Consider the following 14,223-nt stretch of genomic DNA (forward strand, 5'->3'; position numbering starts at 1 on the left):
TCTATTAATGAAGTGACTATATTAAAATCTAAAGGACAGAAATTAAATTTATAGAAATTTTGTCTCACTTTTGTCCCTTTGTTTGTTCTTTGACGTGCGACAGACATTGACGAGTGTTTGAACGGTTTTGTGGAGTGCGACAGTCGAGCCACGTGTGTGAACCTTCCAGGCTGGTATCACTGTGAATGTCGTGATGGCTACCATGATAATGGAATGTTTTTATCAAATGGGGAGTCTTGTGAAGGTAGGATGATCCAAACGATTTTCTTGATCTCTCTAGTTTTTATCTTGGACATCTTTCTTCTAAAGGCCAGATGTATACTATACAGTGCTGTGAAAAAAGTATTTGCCCCTAACCTCATTGCTTCTGTTTTTGTGTATATCTCATAGTAAATTGTTTCAGAAATGAAAACAAAATCTAAGATAAAATAAAGGCAGTCTGAGTAAACACAAAATACAGTTTTTAAAATATAATGTTTTTTATTGAAGTAAAATGTTATCCAACACCAACTGTTACAAATTCCCCAAATCTACGAAACTGCATTCATAATGGGGTTCAGCTGGACTAGACACAACCAGGCCTGATTACTGCAAACCCTGTTCAATCACATCAACAATTAAATAGAAGTTTTTCTATTTAGAAGTTGGTTAAAAAGTCTTACCCAGTAACACACTGTGCTAAAATGAAAAGAAAGTCCAGAAATGATGAGGAGGAAGGTGATTGAAATACATCAGTCTGGGAAGGGTTACGAAGCTATTTAAAAGGCTCTGGGCCAAACACAACAACAAAGGACTTACAGTCCTCTCTTGCATAAATAAAAGGTCACTGTTCATGACTCCACCATCAGAAAGACACTGGGCAAAAATGGCATCCATGGAAGAGAGGCGAAGTGAAAACCATTGCTAACACAGCAGAACATCAAGGCTCGTCTGAATTTTACCAACACAAGCCTTGATGATCCACAAACCTTTTGGGAGAATGTTCTGTGGACTGATGAGTTGAAAGTGGAACTGTTTGGAAGACAGGGGTCCCTTTACATCTGGCATATACCAAACACCAAATTCCACAAAAAGAACATCATACCTACGGTCAATCATGGTGGTGGAAGTGTGATGGTATGGGGATGCACTGCTGCTTCAGGGCCTGGGAAACTTGCCCATAATTGATGCAAACATGAACTCTGCTCAGTACCAGAAAAATCCTAAAGGAGAATGTCCGGTCTTCAGTCCATAAGTTGAAACTCAAGCGCACCGGGATTATGCAGCAAGACAATGTTCCAAAGCGTATGAGTAAATCCTAGTCCTAGACGCAAGTAAAAGACTGATCTCCAGTTATCTGAAGCATTTGGTTGCAGTTATTGCTGTTAAAGGTGGCACAACAAGATTTTAATTTTAAGGGGCAATATTAGTTTTTCACATTGGTGATAGATGTTGGATAACTTTTTTTGCTTCAATAAATAAATAAATAAAAACTGTATTTGTGTGTTTACTCAGGTTGCCTTTGTTTTATGTTGTATTTCGTTTGAAGATCTAAAACTATAAGAGGTATGAGATATACACAGAAACAGAAGAAATCAGGATGGGGGCAAATACATTTTCACAACACTGTACATAACCTTGACTTTAATTACTACCATTCCTGCTTTACTGTCATGTTTTGTTTGCTAATTTGCAATGTACAATATGTACTGATGAATTATTACATTTTTTGTAACTGGAGAGTTGCGGAGATCCACAGGTCTAAAGAGAAGATGTTCACAGAACAACCAGAGCCAGGGCACAAAAGTCATATGAAATTCCAATTTAGGAGATTCCTCAAACATGTGAAAAAAGTTTCTCTGATCTGATGAGACCAAAATTTATCATTTTGGCTTTGGCACACAGTGCTACATTTGGCAGAAACCCAATGCTTCACTTCACTAAGAATACTGAAGCATTGAAGCATGGTGGTGGCAACATCATGTTGTGGGGATGTTTTTTTTTTTCTTTTCAAAAGGGACTGTGAACCTGGTCAGGGTTGACAGCAAGACGGATGGAGTTAAAAAAAACAGGGCAATCCTAAAAGAAAACCTGCTCCAGTCTGAACAAAGATTAAAAATTCCCTTTCCAATAGGACAACAGGTCTGCCGAAGCTGGACTGGAGTGGTTCAAAACCTTGAACCTGAATAAGACCTAGCTGAGGTGCAGACCTCAGTTTGACTGAGAATCTGTTGCAAGGCTTGCTGTTCAGCAAATGTCTCCATTCAATCGGACAGCTTGAATGCAGCAAACAGAACGCTAATTAACACATATCCCAGAAGACTTTAAGCTGTAATTACAGCTGTAGGTGATTCCACCAAGTGTTGGCCTGGGGGAAAGGGGAAGGGCCGTGAACAATTATGCAAATGTCTGCCTTTTCAACTAATTAACCTTATCACAGTAAAAATCTTCAAATGTTAGAGATTGTACAAAAAAATGGTTTAAGACCTGTATTTTTTTTTTCTCGTTATTCTTAAGTCAGAGTCCCTGAACATGATATCTACTGCTTTTCATGTATTATTTAAAATATAATTTAGTATTCATTAGAAAAATTAGGCCCTTCTATAACCGCTGTTTATCACACACAGATTTGAGCTAACAGCAGCCCCTGTTTGTTGGCTGTTTTGCAGATATTGATGAATGTGAGGCAGGGAGGCACAGCTGTGCTAATGACACAGTGTGCTTTAACATGGATGGAGGCTATGACTGCAGATGTCCTCATGGGAAAAACTGCACAGGCGATTGTTTTCATGATGGAAAGGTGAAGCACAACAGGCAGATTTGGGTGCTGGAAGAGGACAGGTGCGCTGTCTGTTCCTGCCAGGTAAGCACAAGTGCACACAGTGTAAGCATGATGGAGTGATCTTAGTCTTACGTTTTCTTTCTCTAGTCTGTTTAAATGTTTATTAGGTTATAGATCTATTAGTGACTACTGACTTTTATTTTAGTTAGTTGCAGCCACATAGTCATGTACAAAATGTATAAACCTGTCAGGGTTTATTTATGCTATATAGAATATCATGACATATTGTAAAATGGGCAGCTTGTTGGTGCAGTTAGTGGCGTTGCTTCATCACAGATTAAATTTCCCTGGTTTGAACTTGAGCTCGAATTAATGTCTGTGTAGAGTTTCACATGTTCTCCCCATGTCCGTCTGGATTTCCTCCAGGTTCTCCGATTTACTCCCAACAACTAAAACATGCCAGTAGGTAGATTGGTTTGTTTTTTTGCAATGTGCCCTTTGATGAACTTGTATTCCCTCCAAGATGTATTCTCACCTCATGCCCAGCATTCCTGGGATAGGCTCAGGATCTACTGCAACCATGACCAGGATAAATCAGTTGCTGAAAATGAATAAATGAATGAACCAAAGAAGGAAGAAAAGAAGGATTCGAAACATTCTATATTGACATTAAAGATATCAATTAAACTTAGATTAACAATGTGTATTGTCATTTGGCACTGCGTAAATGTTTCTAACATAATCGGATCATATTATTAGGTCTTTCGTCAATTTAGAAATAGATTTACTCTTGGGGACGCTGTGATTTAGTGGTTAGTACATTTGCCTCACTCCTCCGGGGTGAGGTTTGAATCCCGCCACCACCCTGTGTGCACAGAGTTTGATGTTCTCTCTGTGCTTCGGCAGTTTTTCTCCGTGTACTCCAGTTTCCTCCACAGTATAAAGTACATGCATTGTAGGCTGATTGGCATTTCCAAATTGTCCATGGTGTATGAATGTGTATGTGTGCGATTGTGCCCTGCAATGGCTTGGCACCCTGTCCATGATGTTCCTTGCCTTGTGCCCTGAATCCCCTGGGATAGGCTCCAGGCTCCTCCGTGACCCTGTGTAGGATAAGTGGTACAGAAAATGGATGGATGGATGGATTTGCTCTTTGTGCAGTGGCACTGACATTATGAAATATAATGTTTAAAATATCTGAACATTTTTCAAACAAGATTTTCACCTTTCCATATCACACTAGAAAATGAAAACTACCACACACAAATGTCTTATCGGTCCTCCAGAGATTTGCAAAAATAACTTCAGATAAGTCTGATACCATTTTAGTACTGTGTAATGTCCACTAATTATGTGAAGACCACTGTTTTATGAACATTCTTTGAATTCACAGTAATACAATAAGATGGAAATCCATGATGGTGATGGAGAACTTTAATCAGTGTTTAATCAGTGTATCAGTTATAGGATTTATGAAACGGATGTATTTGTTTAATTTCTCTCCATAGTCAGGCTTGGTGATGTGTAGGCGGATGGTGTGTGACTGCGAGAACCCGACAGTGGACGTCTCCTGCTGTCCAGAGTGTGACCCTCGTCTCAGCTCTCAGTGTGTGCTCTACAGTGGTCTTCTGACTTACAACAGCGGTGACACTTGGGTGGAGAAGTGCCAGCAGTGCCAATGCATAGTGAGCCAATTAGAATGCTAACAACCTTTACCAAAGCCACAGCATGCTAATTCTATAACACATCCTAATGCATTTGCTACATTTTTATTAGTTTTATTTGCTACACCAAAGACACATCATGGTCATTTTAGATGTCATCATACATAATTTAGATACTACACCAAAGCCACGTCGTGCTCTATCAATAAGGTAGACTTTGAGATTGAGGAACTAAAGTTTTAATACGTGTGAATCATGTTGAAGGCTGTTTAGCAGGTTTTTTTGTTTGTTTTTCTGTATAAGGCTAAGAACATATAAGAACATCTCACACATTCTCTAAGGACAGTGTGTCTCTTATATGTCTCCATTAGTCTCCCTCTGTCAGCATTCGTACATTAACTGCACTGCCTCACTGCTTCTCTGCTCATTTCACACACTAATTAAAACATTAAAATGCACGGAAAAGGGTTTCGGATGCATGTAAATTACCACACGTAAACTTGCAAATTATAAACAAGGATAAACAAACATTTGCTGTTATTATATTTCTAAATACATAAGTTAGGCAGAATATACACATATCACTTCCTTCGAGTAAATCAAGGTGAAGCGTTGTGAAATGGTTCTATACAAATTGTTAGTCGGCTTCACGTTTTGGAGAATCTTCTTGCAAAAAGGACATAAAGAGTTTTATGGTTCATTTGCATGATAAAAGGCAGGCTTAATGAATAAAATGGAACAAAAAAACAGGTTTTAATTAATCTGTACAGCAGCAACTGTCATTGAAGTACTAGACAAAGGTATAACAGTCAACATATATTAACAATTAGCACGGCGCAGCGAGGCATCAGTAATTATGTGCAAAAATACAGGTAGAAAATCCAAGGTGCAGAAGGATAGCATCAGAATAAGAGTAACAAAATAGGTGCAAAACTACAACTAGGCAATATTGTGCCAGATCATGAACAGAGATTAGAGTACCGAGCCTTCATTGTGAGTATTTTTCCCTATAAAATTAGATTGGGAAGTTCCATTCTGATAATTTCTCTAAAATTAGATTATAAAGTTCCGTTGTTTATGGAGTGTTTAAATCCAATTATTTGAAATGTATCAGTTCCAGATATTTCTGCCTCAAGGCTGCATTTGATATGCTGTTATGATATTAAAAATATGCTGAAACTGCTAAGGTGTTTGGAACCGCAAATACAAAGATATTGTATAATATTTGCATAACATTAGTCTGTCATATATGAATGGATATATTAAGACTATAAATAAAATTAAGCCCCCAAAAATGAGCAGAACTGAGTATTGGCATTTGTCATATTGCCATTGGGATTTTCCATTTGGTATTACCAATTCCCACCTACCAGCTACCTCTCTCTATCCCCCAACACCGACCAAGGGAAGTTGGGGCAAACATGTGCTTCCTCCAAGACAGCTGAAGCCAACCTCTGTGTGTTTTAGATCTGCTGCGTCACATGGCAGCATAACACACTCAGAGGAAACACTATCTACTCTCTTCTGCATACATGAGCTCACAGATTGTGAGAGTAGTGTTGAGAGTAATGTTATCCCTTCCCACCCAGAAAGTACGGCCAATTATTCTCCCTTGACTCCTTGCCATGGATGACTGTGGCATCTTCGGGATTTTAATCTGCTGCAGGACTTTAGTTCGTAATTACTCTAATCTATAACATTTTATAGGTCTGTCAATAAGTATCTGATTTAATAATTATTTAAGGTAGTCATTATTTTTGGCATTTATGAAATATTTAGGGTAGTCTTGAATAAAATAAATACTTCTTACTTTTACTGGTAGTAATTTTATAGTGAATGGATGTGGTAGACTATAACATCACCTGATTAGTGATTGTGAAACAAATTGTGAAAGTACTATTAATTCTAGATTTAGAAGTCTAGATTTATTAATTGCCATTGGATGGGCAAGGTTAACATATTTCAGTGTTTCACTGGAGTATACTTTCGTGAGGGTCAGGGGAATGACAGTGGGGAATATGTAGAATGTTTTATTTGTCAGTTTGCTAGATTATATTAATGGCTATAGCAATCAAGCAATAGAGTAATTAACATTAAAGCATTAATAGGAAAGGAGAATGCTGACTAGCTCCATCTCTTTCTTCTCTCATTAGTTATGTTGACTGCATTCTCTCACTTCACTGCATTCTCTCTTTCTCTCCCTCATTCTCTCTCTCATTCTCTTCCCCCAAGTTACATTCACCTCCAAACTGGAAACAATGAGCATTCTTGGAGTGGATTGATAAATAATTATATATATATATATATATATATATATATATATATATATATATATATATATATATATATATATATATATATACTTGAGTTGTCGTCACTATACTACGTATCGGCTACTTTATTTGTGTGAAACACTGTATTTCAAGTCAAGACAAGCTTTATTGCCAGCCTTTATCTCACAGCCATGTGTTGTCATTTAATACACAGTTCCTTAAGAATCACTCTGCTACGTTTAACATGGAACAGCAAGTGAGGATAAAGCAATAACTGTACAAGCTCTTTAAAATGAGGGCTGTCTGGCAGAAATAAATGTAGGTGTAGGGAGTTTGTGCATCAAATCACAGGCTCAGATCTTCCAGATAATGCCACTGCTCCAGCTCAGCCTCGGCCTCCCCTGGGGATTTGTCTTTTTCTTTTTGTTCACAAAGCCTCTGCCTCTCCATGCGAGATTGAATCATAAAGTTCAGCTTGATCATAGACAGTAAATCTCAAGTGTTATATCGATCTGGGCACAGATACAGGTTACTCTCTTGCTTTCTTTGCTTTTCTTGCTTTTGGTTTTATCATATCCCAACGTACTTAATGGTTTCGAGGTTGCCAAGGCATTACAACACCATCTTTCTTTTCAGCTCACTCTCTGCTCTGCCAGCTCACAGGATTTTAGCCTCAGATATCATCTGTGCAAATCCTGGTAATGCTTTCTGGTTTTAAATTAGGGCTGCAACTAACGATTATTTTCATAATCGATTAGTTGGCCGATTATTTTTTCGATTAATCGGATGGGGGCGGGGCAAGTTTCAGTACCATTTTTTCTCCCCGTTTATTAAAAATTAAACCCACAAACTGAGTGTTACGAATATATTAATATTTGTATAAATAAATAAACTTTACACAACTGTTTGTCTAATTATATAAGACCGAAAAGAACTCAATACACACAGACACACATCAGAATATATATTATTAATTTAGGACTGTAGTTTAATTCAGTGCCATAAAAAAATGCATAAATATTTAGATTTAATTAGACATTACAGATCTTACTCGCGCGCCCTCTCTGTATCAGCGCGTCTACACCGCGCGTGAGGAGCAACGTGGCCTCGTTACTAGTAGATCACTACCGTTATAATAAAGAACATAAGTTACAACGAATCAGCATATAATGTCAATAAACTTAAATTAAACTAAACCTTTTAAGCATCTCGCGACCGTATCACTGTCGTGCTGGTGATACACAAACCCCACTTTATAAAGTTTATAAATCTTCTCTGCGGTGTTTAATATAAAATGCTTCACTGCCTTAGAGGACTTGGAGGTCGCACATTTTCTTCCTCAGTCACTTGACGATTTCTCCTCCTTTCGATGGTCATTGAGAGAAAAGAAAGTCATATACGGTGACTCTGGGTATTAGGCCAAAGCTAGCGCCGTCGCATTACGTGCGTGTGACGTCATGTAGGAAGCGGCATATACTTCTGGTTAGTAAAAACCCGCTCCATTTGAGATGATATTACCTTTCTAAAATCCACACACACTAGACGGTAGTGCAGAGTGCACAGTGTAAGTGTACAGGACATCATTTGGGACACAACTTTAGTATTTACTCTCCGAAGCGTGTTTTCAGTACAGAAGTTATGTAATGAGTAAATCTCCCCCGTGCTGCGCGCAGACCAACTAATGCATAATGAGATTCGTTGACAACGATTTTCATAATCGATTATTATCGATTTTATCGGTTAATTGTTGCAGCTCTATTTTAAATACTAATTTGATCTTGCTTTAATTCACCGATTCATAAATATTTGAATCATGTTCTTCTTCTTTTTTCAATTATTCATTTCTCATTCTGTGTTCTTTTGTCGTGTTTGTTAATTTTTCAAGTGTCACAACATGCCACTCTGTTCTAGTTGAAGTCACAGAAAGATCTGATTTGAAAGAATCTCTCAGCCATGTTGCTTATTAGATTGTTTAATATCTCTCCCTCCGAAGTAGAATAAAGATGAAATAAAGAACTTGAAAGAATGCCGATGATGAGAGACAAAGCGAAATGAAAGATGAAAAGTGTCATGAGAAGGTCTATGTTTGCGTGTGTATGGAATAAAAGAATAAAGACGCTGCGCCAGAAGTGGCAGACAAATGAGGAAGGGGAAGAAAAACATTACATCATGTACATTATAACCAGAAACTTTGCAGGAGTTAGTGCGCTGTCTAATAGGAAAGGGATAACTAAGAAATGAGAGATTAAACTGAAAATTTAAAAAAATATACAAACATATATAAAAACATGTTAGATTTCCAAACATTAGTTTTCTAGCACAAAATTAAAAGTTTACCGAAAAATGTTTGTGTGTCATTAAAGAAACCAGCATATTAAGTGGTAAGAGACACTTTTCAGACCAAAAAAACAAACAAACAAAACACAATGAAGGCTGCTGGATTTTACTGCAAAAATAAGAAGCAAGTGCAACAGTCAAAGTCTCCAGAAGAACCGTAGCTGGTTATGCAAGATGCTCAATAAAACTTACAACTCATTTCCTTATAAAACTGCACAAATTGTACCTGAGACTACTTTTTTTTTTTTTTTTTTTTTTTTTTTAAAAGCAAAGGGTCGTCACACCAAATATTGCCTTTGTTTCATTTATTACTGTTTACTGCTCTTTAAATATATGTTTTAATGGAGAAACATTTAATTTTTATTATTTTTGAGGGCATCTTTGCGCTACAGTCTTTTACATTGATCTCCATAAAACTAGTAACAGGATAAAACACTTAATGTCTTTGTCTTTAAGAATCCTATTGCACAGTTCCTTCAGGGAACTAAAATAATGAGCTTTTTTTCCTCCTTGTAAACCTGTAATGATATTTGAATGAGGAGTTTGTCCCAAGAGCGCTATAACAAACCACTGTAGATGCAGTGTGCTACCGCGAATAGACATACTATTGTATGTGGTGCTGTTTAGTAACTTGGAGCCCTGGAGACTCAATAGCCAAATGAATTCACACGTTTCCTGGACATGAGAAATATGTGCTTGTGTGTGTGATTTGAGCAGCTAAGAACAGGAATCTGGGGCTACAGTAGGAAGAGGCTCACTAAACCAAGATTGGAAAAAGACCAGGCGATGTTTTAATTATGGTATATGATTTCTGATTCCTAAACAGGTGTGTGTTTGGTGCTATTTGTACATATCTTTCTGTTGCAGCATGGCGAGGTGGACTGCTGGCCGATGCCCTGCGCTCCATTGACCGACTGTGAATTTGTGGCAGTGCCTGACGGCGAGTGCTGCCCCCGTTGCATTTCTGACCCATGTCAGGCAGACACATTGTTCAATGACGTCACCAAAACATGTGTGGATGAACACGGTGCCACACGCTTAAGTGGCTCTACCTGGAATAAACATGCCACCGAGTGCTCCATCTGCCAGTGCAAGGTAAGACACACACAATTACATACAGCTTTACAATTATTCACTACTGCATCTATTTTCATTTTTTTTTTCATATTCTTTACATATCCTAATAAATACAGTTACCAGTATGAACTAACAGGAGTTGATTGGAATTTTTTCTTAGAGCTGATGTTGTAGAGTCCAGTTTCCCAATACCAAGAGTAATTGATGCCAAGAGTAATTTACTCATGTTTGATGTATAATCAAGATTGTCCTATGGAACTGAAATATCTATAAAATATATATATATATATATATATATATATATATATATATATATATATATATATATATATATATATATATAGTCAGGTACATTAATATTTGGACATTGACAAAGTTATTACTATTACAGTTGACTACCACAAGATACTGGCGTTCAAATTATGTAATGAATATGAGCTTTTCAGGGTGTTTACATCCAAATTGGGTGAGCGGTGTAATAATTATAGCACTTTTTTTATATATATATATGTGAACCCCTCCTATTTAAGGGACTAATAGTAATTGGAAAATTGCCTGTTCAGCTGTTCCGTAACACCAGGTGTGTGTTATTCCCTCATAACCCTCATGTGGCGGCTGTGGCTCAGGTGGTAGAGCGGGATGTCCACTAATCGTAGGGTTGGCGGTTCGATTCCTGGCCCACGTGACTCCACATGCCGAAGTGTCCTTGGGCAAGACACTGAACCCCAAGTTGCTCCCAATGGCAAGTTGGCGCCTTGCATGGCAGCTCTGCTACCATTGGTGTGTATGGGTGAATGAGACACGGTGTAAAGTGCTTTGGATAAAAGCACTATATAAGTATTCCATTTACCACGTTTTATTTGCAAGTAAGCAGATAAAAGGTCCAGAGACGATTTCAAATGTGGCATTTGGAAGATTTATTGATCATGTGACTGCTGACAAAAGCAGCAGGATTATCTCCGAAGTGCACCGGTCTATAATATCTAATCAGATTCAGCCAAATTCTTTAGAACTTTTTAGTGGACATTGCTTCACACTGCAGATGGGCAGTGATAGACAATGTTTTGCAATGGCCAAGGCAGTCACCTGACCTGAATCCAACTGTGCTGCATTTCACTTGCTAACGGCAATTTGCTCTAAGAACAAGCAGGAACTGAAGACAGCTGCAGCAAAGACTTGGCAGAGCATCACCTGTGAAGAAACCCAGCGTCTAGTTATGTCTATGGGTTCCAGACTTCAGACAGTCATTGACTGCAAAGGATATATAAAAAGTGCTGTAATTCCTACACAGTTCACCATGTAAAACAAAAATAGCAACTAAAATAATAATAAATTGGTCAGTGTCCAAATATTTATGGACCTGGTTGCATATAAAATGTATACAATATTTAAATAAATATATCATGTTATCGCCATTCACCTTATATTGTTGGTCATGTCGTTCATCCTAGTGGTAAGACACATGAGCATCTAACACCTACCATTAACTATTCTTGTCTCTTAATGGGTAAAATCTCATACTGAAACAAACACCGCACAGTTGCGGTACACATTAAGCATGATCATCTCTATACTGTTAAATAACAACCAAGTTGTTTTTTTGTTTTTTTTCCAGTTAAAAATCATGATATATATATATACAGGGTGATGACTACAAATACATTCATTTTGCACAAAAAATGCACTTTAAATCAATATCTCTCAAAATAATCATATGATTTTTCTAAATGATGACTTCATGTTATTTATTTATTCATTATGTATTAAAGTTAATTGTACATGTATATTTGGGATTGGTTGCATGCTCGCACCTACAATAGCAATGGATTCATATGCAATTATGTAAATGCATGGCAGGTTTCATTTTTAGTCTTCCAGGAGTCACCATGGCTATCAAGAACAACCAGTCATGCAAAAAACCTTCTTTAAACATCGTCTTCTCTGCCAGCTTTAAATGTTTGCAGGCACAGTTTTTCAGATTGCACACACAAATTATCATTCTTTCTTTGAGACCTTCGTTACTCAGGGCTTTTGAACCCTTTTTTTGAACATTCTGTATGTGTTACTCTGCTGAAAACTACCAAGAGATGGAGAGATTCTCAGTGTGAAAAAGCAGTCTAGTCGCAAAGATGATAAAAAAAAAAAAAGGATTTTAAATGAATACGCGTTCTTCATGACAGTCTATTTATTTCAAGTCCAAGCTTTATGATTAGAAGCAGCAAGTTGACCCAAGACTCTGAAAGGTGCAGTTATGAAACCATATTTAATGGTGCAGAGGTCTCAGGTCTCCAGAGTCAAAAGCATATTGATCTTCTTATTTAGACTGTCTTGGCTTTTACAGTCCTACGCACACCTACACATTGCTATAGCAAGCAAAGATATAACATAATTTGCTAGAGGGCATGAAAATGTTTTAACTTTGTTAAGTTTTCTATACTGATATTTTCTGTTTGACTTCTTTGCTCTCCCTCCCTCTCTCTCTCTCTCTCTCTCTCTCTCTCTCTCTCTCACTCTCTCTCTCTCTGTTTTACAGAATGGGCATGTCTGTTGCTCTGTGGATCCTTTGTGCCTCTAGTGCCATTCAAAAGGCAACTGTCTATCTCACTGCCCTTTTCTCTTTTTCTGTCCCCTCTAATTTCTTTGTCTCTCTGCTCCTTGCTTCCTCTGTATCTCCCTGTTTCTGTCTCTCTGCTCTTGCCTTTATGTACGCTTTCAGATTATTTATTTATTTATTTATTTATTTATTTATTTATTTATTTTACTCTCTTACATGTACTGCATCAAAAAGACATAACAGATTTCACAAGATTCTGCTACTGATTACAGCAATGGATCACATGTATCAGAACCAAGCTACATTGTGAACAGCTTTTGATACTCAGATTGAATTACTTGGACTACAAGACACTATCCTGAGATTCTTAATGCATGGAGAAAAAGGCTTTAAGCGTAATGATCAGAAATCCAGAAGTCCATGCATTCCACTGTAAAATAACCACTTTCATCACTCCATGGGCATGACTCAATCCAGCATTAGCCATTCTGCAGTATTGCTGAGCTATCCATTTCTAAGAGAACATAAAAGACTTTGGTGTGTTATCTTGCTTGAGTTTTTACTTTTTCTTAAACCTGAAGCCTACATTTTTGTTTTATGTTGTATTTTTTCTTGAACTGAGGTTTAATTAATTCAGTGGCTTGGTATTGTGTAATAGTGAAATAAAGATTTCCATTGAAAGAATAACCTTGATTATCATTAATTTGGCATCTCATCATTTAGCTCATTATTAACTCAATTCCCAGAGATGTTGGCCTTGTTATTATTATACTGGCTTTAGGGCCAGTAAAAAGTACGGCACATTTTTATTTCCCAAGATACAAACAATTTAAATGTATCCTCAAAGATGCAAGTGTTGATCTTAATGGACAGTTTTTTTTACTAATTTCCTACACACAAAACTCTTTTAGCTAACGTTAAAGGAAATGCTGACTTGATTTAGTTCCTACACTAAATGTTTCGTTAACAAGTGAACAGCATATAGAATTTAATTACCGTAATTACAAAGGCCCGAGATGTGTTATACTCACGTACATGCACACTCATTCGGACCTCACATGTAACTATAGACTACAATCTAGATGTTTATTTTAACGCTTGCCATCTTCTCATTCATCTTATATCATTGTCTCTTGCTTTTTTGATGCATCATATTACATGTGTCAGCAAAGAAGAAAAAAGTGATCTGCTTTTTCGGCCCATATTTTTTACCTTGAGGTTTTGAGAGGATGTAAGGCAAGTGCTTGTGTTTAAAGGCCATGATCTAAATGCTATTTAAAAATTCTTTCTCTGGCACATCTACTGAAAAAAAAAAAAAATCTGGCAACCGAAGAGGCATAAACTACATGCAGGCGATTTTAATATTCTGGTGCCAAGAAAATTGGTGAATAACCAGACCCTGAATATGCATAACTTCCAGCATAAATATTAAAGTAACTCTGAATACAGAAAACTTCAGACATTAATTATAAATCTTTCACTAATGACTCACTAAAATATTTTACAACTTCATGTTAACTATTTGTTCATTTCAGTAGACAACCAACATGCTTATTG

General features: G+C 37.1%; 1 protein-coding gene across 4 annotated transcripts in view; it reads left to right on the forward strand.

Annotated features, from left to right (window-relative positions):
- Positions 1–13,353, forward strand: part of nell2b (neural EGFL like 2b) — a 76,614-nt gene extending 63,261 nt beyond the window's left edge. The window contains exons 16-20 of one of the 4 annotated variants that reach the window (XM_017493814.3): positions 104–244; positions 2,649–2,842; positions 4,270–4,446; positions 9,903–10,130; positions 12,646–13,353. In XM_017493814.3, coding sequence (XP_017349303.1) covers positions 104–244; positions 2,649–2,842; positions 4,270–4,446; positions 9,903–10,130; positions 12,646–12,687 — 782 coding nt within the window. In that variant the 3' untranslated portion in view covers positions 12,688–13,353. Of the gene's footprint in view, positions 1–103; positions 245–2,648; positions 2,843–4,269; positions 4,447–9,902; positions 10,131–10,272; positions 10,357–12,645 lie in introns of those variants that run through there. The other 3 variants (XM_017493815.3, XM_017493817.3, XM_017493818.3) reach the window with 3 other exon arrangements.
- Positions 13,354–14,223: the final 870 nt, after the last annotated feature.

The sequence above is a fragment of the Ictalurus punctatus genome, chromosome 19, assembly GCF_001660625.3.
Source record: "Ictalurus punctatus breed USDA103 chromosome 19, Coco_2.0, whole genome shotgun sequence".
Taxonomy (NCBI): Eukaryota; Metazoa; Chordata; class Actinopteri; order Siluriformes; family Ictaluridae; genus Ictalurus; species Ictalurus punctatus.